At 36.6% G+C, this 19,978-nt stretch overlaps 1 protein-coding gene across 1 annotated transcript in view; it reads right to left on the bottom strand.

Annotated features, from left to right (window-relative positions):
* LOC122803222 (limbic system associated membrane protein) overlaps positions 1-19,978 on the bottom strand; it is a 1,483,743-nt gene that overhangs the window by 1,456,175 nt on the left and 7,590 nt on the right. Inside the window, exon 2 of the mRNA XM_044072825.1 lies at positions 16,729-16,992. Within this exon, the coding sequence (XP_043928760.1) occupies positions 16,729-16,992 (264 nt within the window). The remainder of the gene's footprint in view (positions 1-16,728; positions 16,993-19,978) is intronic.

The following is a 19,978-nucleotide window of genomic DNA, read 5'->3' as shown; positions in this document are numbered from 1 at the left end:
CCAAAAAAATAAAAAAAAGGCTAGTTACTGACACCAGTGAAATATTAAATTTAAGGTGCTCAGAATGTAAAGTGTTTTGATCTTGTATTTTTGTTGTTATCACAACTTTTTCATTTAAATGTGAGTTTAGTTGCATTTTCTTTGGTTCAACTTTAAGTTGCATGAACGGAGAAAAACAATCTTGAGGTATTGTGTTTATACAGTAGCATAATCATTCTCAATTTATGGTCTTATTATATAAATTTTAGATAAGTGAATTAAAAAAAACACAAGTTGTGGCTAATGTAAAGGGAAAAAGAGAAAAAAAATACAAGAGAAGAGCAGGAATTGTTGCTTCTGAATGCTCACATATACTGAAACTGTACACCTGCATGTCTAGATGGAGAACAAAACAGAGTTAATTGTAATTTGTGAAACAAACTTTCTAGACGTTGCTCCTCAGAAACTATGGCAGAAGAGTAAAACAAAGGGGTAAAATAAGTTGATTCTAAAGGAAGTTGCAAAACTGCTCAGTCTGTTGGGTGTCTAAAATTTTGGTTGAATCCTGAAGGTCTACAATGCCCAATTTTATGTTTAGTTTATTCATTTTATTTTGTTTATTTGGCAGAAAAAGTCTGACTGTGCAGGATACCCCCTTTTTAGAGGAGTTTAATTGAGAAACTTGCACAGTACAAAATGCTAACACCTGCAATCTAAGGACACTACATTAAGTATATTAGATGGGAGATATATGGGTGTTTTATGAATTACTGAAATGCCATATCCAAAATACCAAAACCAAAAAAAAAAAAATAATAATAATACAATAATATCGAGGAAGGAAAACTGTTTCCTCTCCTGATATTAAAATGAGCCCCCCCCCCCCGAAACATTTAAAACTGTTTGAATAGTGGTAGTGTTATGAAAAGCTTTTAAAGATGCTAAGGTGCAGGGATAGGATTGGTGGAAGAGGTAGCATTAGGTTTAGCACCCACTACTAAGGTGGTGCAGGGTTCCACCTTAGCAAAGTCTGCTACCCCTAACCCTTACACTGCCCCTTCCCCAACCCTAACCCTACACCTTACCATTATTAAAACCTTCCTGTAACACTGCCACTACACAGTACAAACTGCCACTACACAATACAGACATAAATTCTCACAAACACACAAACAACACTACATCTCTCCACTAACTTAACCCTTACCATTACTCTGAAATACACAAACACACACAAACACACAACCATCCTTCACTCTTCCCTGACCCTAACCCTAACTCAGAAGCACAAACACACATATACACATGATGACACACCACACACACACACACACACACACACACACACACACACACACACACACACACACACACACACACACACACACACACACACATTGTCTTAAACCCCCAATCCCACTTACTAGAATCAGCATTCTGTACCATCAACATAGTTACCATTTGGACGACTATATTGTCAGCATTAAATCGCACCCTAGTGTTTGTGGAGCTAACTTACATTAGGTCATATACAGGGCACCCACACAAACACACAACAACCATACTTCACTCTTCCCTAACCCTAACCCTAACTTACAAACACAAACACACATATACACACAATGACACACCACACACACACACACACATATATATATATATATATATATATATATATATATATATATATATATATATATATACACACACACACACACATATATATATATATATATATATATGGGTCTACTTCAAAACACTGAATTGCAATAACGTTGAACCACAAAACATTGAGAAAATAACATTGAAAATTCAGAACACTGAAAAGTTAGAATATTGAAATTACATAACAATGAACATTTAAATCATTGAGACTTATGTCACTAAAAGTGTTACATGGTTATGGTTTGAAGTGTCATTTTGTAGTATCACTTTAAGAAGTCGTAGTATGTACTAAACAAACATTTTGGATGGTAAGTTTTGCGGTTTAAGAGAAATTGTCAGGTTGTTTAGTAAACGTTTATCAGATAATGGTTAAGTATTGTTGTGTTTGAGTGATGGATTTATTAGTTTGAAAGAAGTCATGCTTATGTTGTGGAAAGTGATGGGATAACTTAATAGGGGAGTAAGTTTTTATTTTGGCAGTATTTAAGTGTTGTCAGGAAAATAGAGGTACATGTTTGAGATATTATTTTTATATTCTGTATGCAGATTACAATACAGTGGGGAATTTACCTTTTCTCCACTGTAGTCTGTTCTTAGAGTTGGTATATTTAATTTGCAGGGGGTGATTCCCCCACATGGGGGGGGGGGTGCAAGGGGGCTTGTTCCCCACGGAAACGTTGAAACAAGTGTGTTTGTCAGTTTAGTTATGTTTGAGGTGGAGGGGATATTATTAATGTGTGAATTGCAACATTCAATGCTATGTGATGCAATGATTTAAATTTGCAGGGTTATGTGGTTTCGTTGTTATAAGTTTTCAGTGTTATGTGTTTTCAAAGTTAAGGTTTCATTGTTTTGTAGTTCATCGTTATAGTAATTCAGTGTTTTGAAGTTGACCCATGTATGGGTTAACTTCACATGACTGAACACTCAAAATACTGAATTTCATTTGACTGAGACCACAATACCTAATTTTCAAAATACTGAAAACTCATTTGAGTGAGTCTCATTATACTGAAAGCTTATAATGCTGAATTTCAAAATAATGAATTTTAAGCCATAGACATGCTGCATGTTTCCCTTCACCTGTGACTTGCTTGTGGTAAAAAAAAAAAAAAAAACATTACTGTAACAAGTGCTGACTGTGAGAATACCAACTGTAGTTTAAAAAGTAGTGATGCAGTGTTTCCAAATGTGGGTATGTCCCCTTTACATTTTTATGGGAAGGATCTAAAGTAATATGGCAGATGTTTTGTGCACTCCTGGCAGTAGTAGCAGTATGTACAGTACTGTAAGGTAAGTAAAAGGTACATGCCCTTTTCCCCACTACGATCTTGTAATTAGTATAGGGGAATGTGGGGGGTGTGACCCCCCGCCCCCACCTTGTTTGGTTTCATATTGTCCAGTTTCTGCTAAGAGGGTAAGTAAGTAGTTTTAAAATTTTGGAAAAAGTTAGTCATTGGTGTTATAAGTGTGCATGTCTATGGCTTAAAATTCGGTATTTTGAAATTCAGCACTGTAAGCTTTCAGTATAATGAGACTCGGGTAAATGAGTGTCCGGTACTTTGAAAATTAGGTATTGTGGTCTCAGTCAAATGAAATTCAGTATTTTGAGTCTGCAGTCATGTGAAGTAGACCCATATCAGTCTATCTATCTATCTATCTATCTATCTATCTATCTATCTATCTATCTATCTATCTAATCTATCTATCTATATAAATGCTCCATTTTACATTTAAGTAAATAAAGACAAAATAACAACACAATAACATATCTAGAGAGTATACAGTACTTCAAAGATCCTCTAAGTAAAAACAGGGCATGTCTTGCCTGGACAGTTGGTTTAACTCACAAGGAACAAAAGTAATAATTCCCATAGGAGGACTGATCATAATTTGTGTTAAGTAAAGGAGACATTCTTCCACTCATAGGCAACAATAATATATTCATATCAGAGTTCAAAGGGCATGACATATCATTCCTGCCTTCAAGGATAGCCCACTGGTATATGTAGTTGCATTTTAAACTGCATGCAAACTCAGTTTTTTTTAAAGTGTAAAAACTCCATGTTTTGGCTAAGTTTGAATACCCATTTTTTGACTTTCATATTAGATTATATAATATAGGAATGACAGCAGAATGTGATAAGCTGCCTATCTAGTATGCCTTTTAACTAGTGTCTTTCAATTGTCGCTCCTATTGCCCTTTGATTAGCCAAACACACATCTTAGGCCTTCTGGAAGGACTTTGTGGTCCTGCATTATGCTTACCAATCAGGTAACTATCTCCATTTATCTGGAACGTTTTGTAATCAAGCCTGATGCGCCCATATTACTCTATAACTATTGGTTGCTTGTATCAGTATTAACCCCATTTTTCTCATTTCTGTATAGAGTTGGGGTGTCACATCAACTGTCAGCACCTGACCTTTTTACAGCCATTCTCCTATCTTCTTTGACAGTTATACCTGTCTCAGTTCCTCTGTCATGCAATCCAACCATCTCCTGTACAGAAGTCTTTGTTTTTTCTTACTGTCTTCCTCCCTCTTCCAAATTTGCTTTACTAAATTGTATTCTGCTTTCCTGTACCTGTGATTGAAACATGGTCATCTTTTCTGCTAGACCTCTAAAGTTAAGACTTCCTTAGCTTACACCCTGAGGTCTTCATGTCTACGTCTGTCTTACAGTGTGCATCTTGCTACCTGTCTCAGGTGCTTCATTCTGATCACCTCAAAGCTACTTCAGCTGCTTGGCCTTGGTTGCCCTGATTTCTGTGCCATACTCAAGCACTGTTTGCACTACTGTTGTGTGCAGTTACTCTTCTGATTCATGCTATTCTGCTACACGCTAATCTTGACACTTTGCTCCAATTGTTCGTAAACGATTCTTCATACCAGGACCAGCAGAAATTTAGAACGGAAGCTCAGCCATTTTCAAAACTCATACCAGCAACCCCTAATCCTGATAAACTGCATCAACAACTTTGCCTTACAGAACACCTGATATAGGACATGATACTTTGAAATGGCACATAAACCATTTAAGCAGTATCCAACAGCTAGACGAACTAAAGCCAACTGCAAGCTAACTAACTGCTGTAAAGAGCTCATGACAAATGAGATTATAACATAGATGTGTTGACTACTGCCATGCAAATGTGACAGCAAAGCCAGCTAACTGTACGCATAACCAAACATAGGAGCAATTCCAGGTAAACGATCAAAGGGACCATAAGATACGTATACCATATTCACGTTTAAGTAAACACATATACTTTGGAAAAAACTGTTTCATATTCATCTTCCTTCTCTTTTAAATGTTAGATTTTCACCAACTGTGACTCTAGGTAACAATAATGACTGTTTTAAAACTCTTCCCATTTTAAAAACATATACTCCTCATCTAATATATAATGTGTCAAGTCTTCATTCTACAAGTGAAAAACTTTTAATTAACAGCTTATATTAAGGGTTCATTAAAGCTATGAATCTCTGATTTCACATTACTCTGCTCCTCTCTCAGTTTAATGTAGGTGACAGTGCTGGAATTGTACCAAAAGGGGATTTCCTATGTTTAGATGGTGCACAGTGCATGTCTGAGAGCCTGTGATATAGCAGAGCACAAAATACTGCAGCAGAGAGTAAAACATTATCAATAATATGCACACCTGTATTCCAGAATGGCATCTTTAAGTTCTGAATGGGAGTAGAAATGTCAGCTTGTATGTAAGAATTAGCCTTGTGTAGCGTAGACCATTACTGGTAGCATAGCAAATGCACAGCTTTCAATGCTGTAAGCTCATGCAGTGTGTGTGTGTGTGTGTGTGTGTGTGTGTGTGTGTGATTCATATGTAAATACTAAGCTATCAGTCTTCTGAATTTTACAAGTCCAGCCAATAAACAGAGATCACATTCAAATACTGTAAGGCTCAGATGGCTTAGTGGTAAATTGCCATCACTATGGTGTACAGGGTCCTGTGTTCAAGACCTGCAAAGGCCGTTTATTTCAAGAAAAATCTTGATGAGTGGATGGGAAATAGGAAATTCACCCCGGGGATCACATCTGTGGTTCTGCTGGACAGGAGCACAGGAAAATAACTTTCTTGGGTGGCGAAAGCCAGGGAACTTGTTGGCTAGGCTTACATAGGCCCTTGGGCCAATAGCCTAGTACCTACCTTTGAATCATTAAGCCAACTCATTCCACTTTGAAAGTCACTTACCTCTGTATGTCTGTCTGTATTCCTATGCATATGCAGTAGTACCAGCAGGAGGCTATAGTGCTAGCTTTCTTCAGATGGGCAACAAAAGGCTGATATATATATATATATATATATATATATATATATATATATATATATATATATATGCATGTGTTCTTGCCAGGCAGTACTTGGAATAAGAATCTCTGATTCCAGAGGAAACCTTGGGGTTTCTTCTGCTAGAACATCTCTAAACTGTTAAGTAACAGAGTTTCTGCAGACAGGTTTCATATGAAATATCACATTCTCTGAGCTGTATTAACATTGTTATTTGTGATCTGCAGCTCACTTGCATAGGTAATGGGCACTATTGGTCTGCATGGTGAACAATGACATATGCTGCTGCTGCTGCCAAACTGAGGAGCTATTGCTGAAACTGGAACTGGACTATACCCTGAATTTCTCTGCATTCTAATTCCATGCAGTATAGGTAAATTTTAGGAGATTTCTCTTGCCAACTGGATTTATGTGTGGCCTCCCAGCTCAGTACAAAAAAAAAAAAAGAAATGCAGAGGCTGTCAGCAGCACCATGGCATACCGGAAAAAAAACCCCTCTAACTATGGTTCAGACAACCTGGGATTAATTAGGTTGAATATGTGAGGATCTGGTAGGAAGAGATTGACATGCTTATCCAGGGGGGAGGGTGTTACTGCAGGCATTCCTTGTTCATAGCCATGGTCCATAGAGGGGAGTAGCCCTCAGACATAATAAATGTATGGGAGCATGGGAATGAGGATGTGTCACTGCACTGCCCCTATGGCAGCAATGGTAATGTGTGTTTCTGAGATGCCATAATGATCCTAGTTGGCCACTACCCTGTTGGAGCTAGTCCGGGGGAGAATAGAAGGGATAGGTATACCTTATGTAGGACAGAGTCACTGGGATAATCTCTGTGTGTGGAGAAGAAAATTAAACAAAAGAAGCATTGCAGAGACTGTATCTTTCATGTTACTAACAAGTGTGCAGTTCAGTGACAGAGTGATGTATTATTTAGTACCTGTTCAGAGAGCTGAAATAGACATGCAGTTTTCTGTACTCGCCTCTGCTGTTCATTTCAGAAGCACACTAACACCTGCTATTAGGAAGTCCATCTTAATTATAGAGAGAGTTCAGTAGGGCATTGTACACAGCATGGTAGCCTGTGTACTCTTTCTTCACTACAAGCAGGCAGTATATGTCACGTTTTCAGTAGAGTGTACAATATAAGTGGGGATAAAGTGAAGATGTACTCAAAAACTGGGCAAAGAATAGCAACAGACATCATGAACAGCAGACTAGTAACCTCAAACCATGCCCCAGTGTACTATAACAACAAATAACCTGAACAGAACTGCACAAGATGAATCCTCTTGGGGAAAAAACATAACCAAAGTATACTCTAAACTTGTTTATTCAAAATAAAAAATAACATAAAACCAAGACACCAAATTGTCATCAACTATGAGTTAAGCTCTTTTGTCCTTAATTAATAACAGACCTCTTTAGGACTAATTGACACAGTTGCATCATATCTTTTAAATATTGTTCTCGAAAGTGTGAATATATTCTTAAAGAAATAAGAATATTGTTGCAAACAATTTTGAACATGATGAACTATGATTCACAATTTATAGTTTACAAAGTTCTACCAATGAACTAGTGGGTGTTAAAAAATAGAAAATAAACTCCACCCATAAAAATCCACACATTCAAATAATAACATCTTATTGTCTGCCACATTTTAAATAAATAAACAGTAATAAAAAGTACAAAACATCAGATTTAAATTCACTGTGAATCAAAAAACAAAAAAAATATAAAATCTTGATTTATTTGAATGTATTTTAAGAAATGAACTAACTGAAATGTGATCATTTAGACCTTGGGTGGTGGTGTCACTTAGCTTCATCAATAATTCCTTCTACTCTAATCTAGTTTCCTAGGTACCTCCTCTCAGGGTCAGGAAATACCACCCCTAAAATACCAAACCTAAACTTGGTAGAACTCTCACAGCACTTGATAATTTTGGACAAGGCATTATTAGAGTTTTTCTTTTGATATTGTAACAGTGTTCTTAAATCCACTTTCTCAAATTTCTTTTGGTTTTACCTAAGTAAAAAATAGGGCACGTCATGAGGAACACTTCACAGTACACACTAATCCTTCACCTCCAGAGTAACCCCTCTGCAAAAATAAAAAATGCAGAACATCAAATTAAAAATTCACTGCAGACTACTGACATCCAAAGCACTGGGGTAGGTAGCTAGGCTGTAGTAGCGATACAGACAATGCAAGCAGTGCAAAGACCACTGCTGGTGGTGGTGTAACTGGCACCAGAGACATAAGAACTGCAGTAAGCATAGTTCAGGTAGGAGCATTTTAACTTGAGATGTGGTTTGGGAGGGTAGACACAGAGAAAAGACACACAGTCATAAAAACACACAGTGTGTGTGTGTGTGTGTGTGTGTGTGTGTGTGTGTGTGTGTGTGTGTGTGTGTATGTGTGAGTATGTGTTTATGGATGTGTGCACATATGTGTATCTGTCTCTGTGATAACACGAGACTGCTGTTATCAGGTTTACCTTTAATATTGCAACACACTTGTGCAGCTGCTTACTTACCAGACTTGAAATGTTGGAAACGGCAAAGTTGAATGCTCAGAATTGCGAGCCGGATACTTAAATAAAGTCGACACTCAGGTAATGCTGACTTTGAGTGAAACCACCTCACTTCCGGGTTTCTTTTATGAATGTTTTGCAGAGGGGCAAGCTCCCTTGCACCACCCATGTGAGGGGGGTATGCCCTGCACACACCACTGCTTCTTATATATACTAACTCCGAGATTGCGCTACAGTGAGAGAAAAGGTGCATTTCCCAATCCTTCTATAGTGTGATCTCCACTTAAAATGCAAAATTCATAACAGTGAATGAACACTAGCATTTGCTGTTGTGAGTTCGGCATATGTTTTTTGCTAATACATAGTTTTGAAAAGATCCTTTCGCACATATGTGCATTGCACAAGTCAGCCATGGCATTTTAAAGGTAAACCCTGTTATCCTAAGCATTTCTGGTAAGTCTTGGAGGGCATCTGTGCCTGTGTATAGCTGCATAGACTGTATGTACATGCCTTCACTAAATAGCAGGGCACTGACCATTTGAAAGGACCTCATGGAATAAGCAGACTTATAGCCTGTATTCTGTAGACTCTGAGACTCGAGTGTTTTGATTCCTCAAGGTCTTTCATGTGGTTGCTGAAACATTATCTCTGTAGAGATGAGGATGAATCAGATTATATGAAGAATTCCTGGGATCACATACATAATACTCTGTTCTGAAATGGGTTTTGCAAGCAGGGCGTACAGAGTGCTACCCCACCATACAGGAGTACAAATGCAATTTCTAATAATTACGATCTGCAATATTCATATTGCTCATTCATTCATTTCTTACTTGACTCAGTTCACCTGGACTGGTCCTGCAAATGGTCAATTGAGGCAGTGCACTAACCCAGTAAACAAATAAAAATAATCAACTAAATAAACTCATTCTGGGCAGCATTAATGTCTGACCACTGCTCCCTGATGTGTGGCTTAGGTCAGTATAATGCTGCATTATGTCTCCTGAGCTTCCTAACATGTTGGATCTTGGCCCACAGCTGCATGCAAGTCATTGCCGAGGTATACATGTGGCAGCATCACTGGGGACATGCTGCCTCCGTACTGGACTTCATTCTGTATTCTACAAGTATGTTTCATTTTCTACAAATGTTTGCACATCACTGTGTGTCTGAAACTATCGGCCTGGTTTATATGTATATCCGTTTGTCTATTTGTAAACATATGTTCGTGTGTGAGGGAATTGCATATGCATGGCTGTAGCCGTTCCATGGAGATGTGTCTCTGCTGCACTGCATACTAAGTATTTACTTGCCATGGCTGTATCTTTGCTGCCTTGCTGCCTATAAGTACATAGCAGCTTGAGTTCAGCCTAACAATCCATCTAAGTAAAGTGTGTGTACCGTTATCCTTTCTGGTGTAGTTACATAAACGCTGTTGCCTTGTTGCCTTATTTCAGCCTAGCTTGTCACATTCATCTTACAATTTCTTATTTTTGTGCACTTAATGCTTTAATATGGACCAGCCTTAGGAATCAAGCCTTTTTGTTTTTTTTTTTTTTTTTTTTTATCACAATAAGCTTGCAACTGGGTTAGTGTGAGTAATGTGTATTTGTGTGTGTGGGGGTGTAGGTAGTGCACACAAAGCATACTTGAAGGGATTATCAGAAATTTAGCAGGTTAAAATTAATGATCAAAAGATGCAAAGAAAACAGAAGTAAAATGTGTAAAGAAATATGAGAAATAGTAGTAACAGGAAAAGTGGAAAAGGCCGTAGGATAGCCACATCATCTAAGCATACCATCTAACTTCTTAGTGCAAGAAATCTGGACAAAGCCTAATGTAATAGGAGGAAAAATGGTAAAAAATAGAGACATCATTTAAATATTGCTCATAAATTTAGCAAGTTGCTTGAATAACAGGGTTTGTGTTAGTATGTATTTTCTGAAGGATATGAAGTCTGAAACTCAAATGTACGTCACTATTTAGTGACCTCATAGGCTTGACAGAAAGCTACACATTTTATGAAGAACAGACCAAATATATGAAGCAAAAATCTGGACATGCTGCGAAAAATCTGTACTGTTGAGAGGTATGCATTTAAGGTGAGCCTAATTAGTAGAAAAAAGAAAGTTGTTACTTTTCAGTACAGACATCTGTTTGAGAACAACAACCGACATGGTGCGCTAAGCCAAAAATTTCACTGACATTACTTGTCTTCCTTAACTTTACCAGACATAAGGTATAAGGTGCAGTACAGAAAAGTAACAGTGAAACAAAAGGGTAGTTACCAGTTGTACCAGACTGATTTCATGTACTGCACTTGTATTGGTTAACCGTGGTGTGGTGGTAATATATTCAGAGCTAGAGCCTTGTTAACTCAATATTCCTATTTAGAAAGTATTTATGCTTTATTAAAACCAGTTCTGTAAATGCATGCTTTTCAAGTCAATTCCCCTGTAGCTATGGTAACTGTAGAAATAACTGTATACACGTTCTTTTTAAAATGTTGCAGAGCAAAGTGCATGGAAGAGATCATTACCTATCATCTGCAATATGTTAACGTGAAATGTTAGCATCTACCTTCAGCTATGGAAAAATAGATGTATAAAAATATAATGGGTATGATTCAAAGGATCCAGTTTGCTATGCTGCATTGATCACCAGCAGTGGATCTGAACTATATCATTTAAGTGCAAATGTGCTGAATGAAATGATAAATGTGTAGTGTGTGAAGACAAACGGGATGTGTATACAAATCAAGCAGTTCTAGTGCTCCAAGTTCAAAGCATCATCTCTCACACTCCAGCCTAATGAAGACGGTGCAGTATCTGTAAGGTAACAATATGCAAAGTAACATAAGAACAGTGCAAAATTGTACTTTGTCAATATTCAGTATGAGTTTGCATGGGCTATGAACAGAAGGTATAACATCAATTCAGCACACAAGGAAAGTATATGAATGACTGCCTCAAGATGTCCTATAGACTATGTCTTTTATGTTTCCCAAGAAATAGGTATAATGGGCTTTCATTGCCACTGATTTCCAGTCTGTCACAACAGTCCCGGACAATGTTCTTTATGGTTTGCTGTCCACCACACCACTTTTCTGAAGGATTTTTGTATCATATTACAGCAGTGTGACTGGAATATAACTATAGGTGGAGGAGGTAATGTGTCTGATATCCAATCTAGTCCCATAGAGGGCTCATTTTCCAAGCTGTTCAAGGGAAAGGCAAGGGTTTATAACAGCAGAAAGTTGTAAATTAGCCAATTAGCCAGGAGTGGATTGTAAAGTTAGAACATTGTAAACAGAGTCATAGCTTGCTCCTTTGCTGCTCAATGCCAGTCCCCTTTCCTGAAACCCCTCAATGCTAGGTAAAGACCCAGACACTCCCCAGAACCCAGAGACTCCCCAGACTCTGGAATGGATTGCCCATACATGTCAAGCAGAGTGCCTCTTTGGCCCTCTTCAAAAGGAACCTTGACGGTTGGATGGGAGAAAGGAAATTCACCCTGGGGATCACGTCAGTCGCCCTGCTAGACAGGGGTCCAGGGAAGTAAATAGTGTAGGAAGAAATAGCCAGGGAATTGTTATGGCTAGGCTTGTATAGGCCCTAGGGCTGGTAGCCTAGTACCAACCTATGAACCTATGAATAAAGTCTGTTCTCTGATCTAGATCTCCATCCCTCCTAAAGAGGAATGTCAGGCCGTAACACCCTCACCCTATACTGCCTGGCCTCATGTTTAAGTGAGGAGTGAATAATAATAAAAAAAATAAATAACACTTGCACCTGGTGCAATTGCTCCTTTCACCAAATGATAGCTATGTTACTAATGGTGAGTCTTCCCTAATGTCAAATTTATTAAATAATTATACATACTCAACCTAAACGAACCTCACCCAATGCATTTAATGTTTTACTTGTGGTAGTGCAGACAGATTTCTATGCATCATAATGTAAGCTTGCTACTTTTTTTTTAGAAGAAGTCATTCCTTTCATCCTGACTTATATATGCACACAACTAACCATGGAGATGAGCTGCTAAAAGACACAGTCAGCATGTGAGTGACTGTTAGTAATATGCAAGCCTGGAATAAGTGCCTCAAGTTAACAAAATCAGGTGACAGCAGCTACTGACAAGTTTAAAAAAATCAGTTATTGTTTCCCATTGGGTGAGCAGACTGCACTGAAGTAATTGCATGCCAGATCCTTTTCTCCTTTCCAAAAAGATAATGTGTGTGTGTGTGTGTGTGTGTGTGTGTGTGTGTGTGTGTGTGTGTGTGTGTGTGTATGTATGTATATAGATATATATATATATATATATATATATATATATATATATATATATATATATATATATATATATATATGGGTCTATATGAATTCATCGACATGTTATAATATCGACAGCCACTAGTACGACACAAAATCATCGACCTTCCATATTATCGAAATTTCAAATATTCGATGTTTACTTCTCCGACAATTACAGAGAATGCTTGAGCAGTAAATGAAAAGTGTATACACATATAAATATTTCTCCGACATGTAAAGAGAATGCATGAGCAGTAAATGAAAAGTATGTTACACAAATAAATATTCAATATAAATGTCCAACTAATGAGCAAATAGAAAGGCAGTTGAGAACTGAAATACTCGCTTTAGTAAGAGTAATATGTGCTCTGCACCGACGAAAGATGGCAAACTCATACCAGACTAGTCCTGGGGAGATAGGATCCATGTACCAGAAGTGAGAGTGCGTATGTTTACAGGGTACCCACCATCTCCGAAAAGCAGGAAACTACTTCTCCGTCAACAGAGATTTGAAACACTAATTTCTAATATGAGGAACTACTCAAATGTTGAGTTTGTGTAAGGTATCGCGAGGTTACTTAAAATGTAAACACAAGCAGTTTTATGTTTAAATCTGAAAGGTATAGCACGGCACTTGGACGTTGCAATTATGCGTTTTGCACTTTCGTCAATTTAGTTACTGTTAACGTCGGGTTTGTTTCTACGACGAGTTTTGTGTTTTATTATATGGCGGACCCAGAGTATGATGAAAGTGTACCATATGGTGGAGTGTTGTTTTATTTTTCATTTCCTGTTGTCGGGCAAGTCAATGTCGATGATTTAAAATTTCGCTATTATAAGTTGTCGGTGATTTTGTGTCGTACTAGTGGCTGTCGATATTATAACATGTCGATGAATTCATATAGACCCAAATATATATATATATATATATATATATATATATATATATATATATACACACACACACACACACACACACACACACACACACACACACACACACATATAGGTTTGCCATCAAAATGTTAAATGCTCGTTCAACAAATGCGAAAAGTTGGACATTAGTTAGTTGACTTTCTGTGTTGCTGAACGTTAGGAGATCGAGATTACATATCAGCGAATGCAAGTGTGCATTTGCTGATAGTAAATTGATGTTTTGAGTAGAGTTGCAGTACAGTGTGGAAAGGGAAATGTATCCCTTTCCTCACTGCATTGTGATCTCAGAGTTAGAATATTTAATTTGCAGGGGGTGTGGGGGGTTCAGCCCCCCACAGGTGGGTGCAGGGAAGATTGCCCCCCTGCTAAAACATGAATGACAGTGTAGGTGTTTCATTTACATTTGCACCTACATCACGGTCGATTTTTGACATAAATGTCGAATCTGTTGAATTCGATCAACAGATTTGACATTATAAACTAATTGTTATGCCAGAAATGTGATGTCATTTTCGTAGTACTGAACATTCAGTTTTCATATATAAACATATATATATATATATATATATATAGATATATATAGATATATATACATGTACATACAGTGGATATAAAAAGTTTACACGCCCCTGCTAAAATGCCAGGTTTTTGTGATATAAAAAAATGAGGCTACAATTAATCATTACAAAATTTTCCCACCTTTAATGTGACCCATTACCTGTACAATTCAATTGAAAAACAAGCAAATCTGTTAGGGGGAAAATAAATGAATAAATAAATAAATAAAAAAGTATAAAAATAAAAAAATGTACAAGTTTGGTACCCTTGGTAAGTGTAAACAGGGACTTGGGAGACTAAGCTCTTCTAAGTAGGGTTCTGTGTCCATAAGACATGGGTAGCAAACCAAGGATGAATTTCCTGCTCCTCATCCAATTATCCAAGTTATGCTTGAATTGGTTATGGAGGAACTCTGCCAGAATTTGATAAAACTTTATATCTTATAAGCTTGAAAATCATAGCAATGATATTACATCAGTATGTTGTCTAGTAACCCAGAGGACTTTAGATAAGGAATGCATGCTATAAGTGCAAAATGAAAGCTGCACATTCTTTCATCTTGGGTTTTCTTTAAAAATAATACAAAATACAGGTATACAGAGCCAATCAACTTTAATGGATAAAATATTGATTTTATATTTTAAGTATTTCTGAAAAACACATTTTTTGTTTGCTTTAAGCATGCATGCAGTATGCCATGTTATCGCTTCTTATGAAAAATATCCTTTTGAAATTTTTTACAAGTGAGACCACATTTCCCAGTGTTACCTGAGTTCTGAAAAAAGTGGCAGTGACCATAAGAGGAGGTTTCTATACTAAAAAAGTCATGTTTCATGCCAATACACCAACTTATATTGTCCAAGGACATATTTTATACTTCTTCAAGGCACAGTAAGACTGGGATATAAGTCTTAAATTTTTATCACAGAGAGAAAATCCATGTTTTCAAATTACAGGTCATTGTGCTCTCTTACAGATATGCATGTTTGATTTTGAACTTTACACTAGCAGTAGTCAAAAAGGATCAATTTCTGTTTTAAAATAATTGAACTGATTGTAATTTCTTTGCTATATAATAAATGTTTTCAGAATCCAGCAGTCCTAATGTGCCAACATAATTTTTCTATACCACTTTTATCATAAAGAATTTTGATATTTACTAATTCTCCACTAATGGTCCCAATATGAGCACCATAACAAGATTTATAATATAGCAGAGAATGTATTACGTACAAAGTTGCATTTTTAACTTTTTTATATATGTCTTTTCAGATATTTTTTTTTCAAACAATGCAAAGGCTTAAATTTGAACAAACGTTTCCTAAGCAGTAATAGGCATCATCATTAGCATACTAATAATTTTGGAAGAAAAAAGTTTCATTTCTACACATTTACATTCATTGAGAAAATTACAATTTTCTCACACTGTTTTTCTTCTTAAGGTGATTTCTTAAAGACTTTGAAGATTATCTTACAATCTAGAATGTGCCACCAGTCTGATATAAGCCATTCTTCCCATTCATGAATTCTTGGTTGTGGTCCATAAGTCTGAAGATACCAAAGCAAACTTCCACTGTCTTGAATTATGACTATGATGTCCCTGTATAAAATACACCATTTCCTATTTTTTTCTCATTTTTATTGTCTTTAGTATAAACAGCCAAGCAAGTGATTCGGCTTTTTGAATACTGAGACAAACAAAAGAAGTTTTCCTTTCTCACTCACTAAAGCATCACCCTGCTTTGTTCTTAGTAACACAATCAGCTATAGTCTGTGGACCTCCTGAAACACAGACAGGCAAGTGTTCAACACTATATTTCTCTAAAACTGATTAGAAGTTAGAATTATAAAAGCATTACAAATTACAAGTAATTAACAGTACAGACAGGCAATCAGAGTTGAACAGATCATGTGACCAAATCAGCAGAACGAAAACTACCATGGCTTTTACTTCTCAAGCTACAGCTTTAAAGGGTTTCTGCTATATAGTATCAGGCAGCTCAAGACCTTCTAACAGAGACAATGGCAAAAAAAAAAAGGCAGAAATGAATGGTGGTTCTACTTCTTGCTAAATAATTACAAATGTGTACACAGGCAATTGTTTCCCCATATTAAGTCATCACATGGGCAGATTCACATGACCAATGCCATGACAATATATACAGCATAATAAATACTGTAAAAACATGCATAAGTTCATAACTTTGGGCAGAGTATTTGCTGTCTACTTCTTACATCAGCCCCCTATGTTGTGCTTCAAGCTCTTAATTAAAAGGTCTTAAGTCCTGATTCTACCTGCCAGTACATAAGGTTGTTGACAAATAATATCATACCAGTTTCTTGCAAAGTGTTAACCAGAAAAAAAGCTTGAAACAAAATACATTCTTTTTCTTACAGAGCTGTATACAGCATATCTTCATACCTTGAACGATGAGGTGAACCTGTGACGTTTTAGGGTGAAGCTGTGTTTGGACAGAACACGTGTAGGAACCTTCATCAAATACATCTACTTTCTGAATCCTGAGGCTGTACTCCAAGGGGCTTCTCTTTTCCAATTCTACACGGGGGTCAAGAGTCCACTTATCGTGGCCAGCGAAGATAACACTGGAACGGTTTAGCCATGCAACTTTATACTGTGTATCTTCAATGTAACACCTTTGTAAAAAAACAAAATAAAAAAGGACCACTTAAAAGATTCATGTGGCAAACTTCTTTTAAAGTGTATATACAATATAACATATTTTCAAAAGACAAAATAAAAAAGGTCCACGTTAATGACTTGTATTACAAACTCCTTTTAACTACAAAAATAGATGCCACTGTCATGAGAAAAATGCACTTAGGGTTTTGAAGAACTGTTTTATAAAACAAACACTTAACTACATTTTGTTTTGACATGCATGTATTGATCATGTCTTTAGGGATAGTCTGGAAAGACATTACTTCAAAGAAACATTATTTCATTAAAATGGAAAAAGAAAAAAAATAGCTCATATCAGTCATTTAACTTCATGAATGAAAAACAACTGCAAAAATGTATTCTGTCTGATAAAAATTTTATCTCAAATAATGAAACCCATTAAATGTCAAATCTTCATATTGAAGTATTTTTGTACTTGTCAATAATCTTGTAATGTTTGCTATGTTAAGAGGGCAGTTTTCTTAAACATCCCATGCCAATGCATTGATATCCTTACGTTATATCAATGCCCTATAAATAAGGGCCAAGGCCAAAAAAAGTCCACCTTGAATTAGTGATGAATCAGATACTGAATCTGAGTTAATCACCAACTTACTCATCAAAATGTGAAACATTACATTACAAAGATGTGCTTTTGCCTACAGAATGTCCACCATGCCCATTCACAAACAAGACCATACAGCCTTGTAGAAAAGGACAACCCCTTTCTCTGTACAAAAAGACTTGTTTACACTATAGTACTCCATATGTCAATGACCTGATCATCTGATGTGTTCATTCCAAGGAATCTAGAATTGGCAGTTCTTTAGTCAACCAATCATCGTGTGCTTGTACAGAAATAATTAAAGTCATGGAGCAAAATTCAGACAACAATATCTCAAACCATTTCTATTTACTTAGATGAAAGAATATGGATACCTTTATTAAAATACATTTTATAAAAATAAATATGTATGTTGCAAGTTGGACATCGGCTTGCCTTTTAAATCTTAGTTGGAATGTAGTGAAAGCAAAATACAAAAAATTGGAGGAAATTGCAGCTTTCGGCAGATGTACAGAGTTGAGCAATGCCTACTTATGTAACAATATCCAAGTGCATGAATACAAGATGGGTTAATTTGCAAAAGATTCTTACAGCTGTACATGAAATGACAAATCAACACATATTGAAAATCAGCAAATGAAACATCGACTCTAAACTATATAGACTCTAAGTTACAAAATAACGTGCAACGGTAGAAAACAAAAACAGTACAATGAAATTAATCTCGAAAACAGTGAGCAGAAAACAGAGCACAAATGCACTTAATGTTATCACCTCCAAAGGCTATTCATGACTAGCGAATGTACACTGATACTGCAAGTCAGTTATGGAATAAAAGAACAGGAGTTAGGGTATGTAATGCAAGGTGTAGCATGGTTTATAATGCACTTAATTCAAACTGAGAGGCAGCTCATGCTGATTTTCTTAGCTTCTGGGACAGGGAAACATTGAATCATTCCCTTAAGCATAGTAGGTTAGCCTGAAAGTAACAAAGTATATATGGTTTACACTGAAAACCTTGAAATTGCATAGGTCGACCGGCATATGGTCGACTCGCAAGTTGGCAGAATGTTGAACCCAAATCGATCGACTACACTACAGCAAATGGGTAAGTGTAATTCAAGCATTTGGGTTCGACATTGTGCATGGGGATCACGTTTTAGTGAGGAACAGGGAATTGGCCCATTTTCTCACTGAAGTGCGATCTCAGAATTGGTATATTTAATGTGCAGGGGGTGCACCTGCAAAACAGTACAATTAATGTAACATTCACTGTACAATTTATAGTACATTAGTGTGCATAGCAGGAGGTGAGTGACATCATCTTCAGCTATGTTGAATACATCGAACCATGGTTGTCGATGTATTCATTTTCAGTTTGGTTTACTTTTCCATATTCTGAATTCCACATTTAGAGTTGACATTTTAAATAGTCGACCGAACCAGATTCAAAATGTCAGTAGTAAACTCTCTCTCTCTCTCTCTCTCTATATATATATATATATATATATATATATATATATATATATATATATATATATATGTATGGATCTAGATCTAATGGCCAAATCCAAATTATTTATATTCAGCCGAATTACACTTTACCAAGACCAGTAAACCAAAATTTCAAACTGCCAAAAACCCAAACGACTGAACCACCCTTTTCCAAACTCATATTGCTGAAACAACAACTGTCAAACATGACACTGCCCACCACCAACCCATGCATCCATTTACTGTAATTTTATTTAAATTAAATAGTTTAAACACTATTGTGCAGGGGGGCAAGCCCACCTGCACCCCCCACACCACCCCTACTTAAATATACTAACTCCAAGATTGCACTACTATGGGGAAAAGGATACATTTCCTCTTTTTACTTTTATTCAGATGGTACAGGAATCCTTCAATAACAAGCATGTCCCTACCTATCTGAGACTTCTCCGTAGTGTATATACATCCTAAGGTTCTGGGTGAGTCATGTGCCACGTTTGCCATGATGTAGGCAGGTATGGTATACAATTTAGAGCAAACCAGTGTTCTTTATATACTAAACATGCCAGAACTGCTTTAAAGTTCCAATTTGGCAATCTGACGTTCGGCAAAGTGTATTTTTGGCTAATAGCACTTTCGGCAAACTGGTCTCGGCAATTTAAGTTTCTGCTATATGTAATTTCGGCCATTAGATGTAGATCCAGATCTAGATATAGGGTCTATATTGCAACATCAAACGCTTAAAACAGTGAACGATGTTACATCGACACATTTTCAGCGAAAGCTGAAAATGTCGAATCCAAAGAACAGCGATTTCTTTCCGAGGGAAAGAAATCGCTGTTCCAACCCCGGCAAAAAAAAAAAACACATTACACACTTCCAAATGCATACACACATATCCAATCCTAATTATAACCCCCCAAAAACCAGTAA

The sequence above is a fragment of the Protopterus annectens genome, chromosome 5.part1 (genome assembly GCF_019279795.1).
Source record: "Protopterus annectens isolate FY-2018-M chromosome 5.part1, PAN1.0, whole genome shotgun sequence".
Taxonomy (NCBI): Eukaryota; Metazoa; Chordata; order Ceratodontiformes; family Protopteridae; genus Protopterus; species Protopterus annectens.
This window is presented reverse-complemented; position numbering and strand designations above follow the sequence as displayed.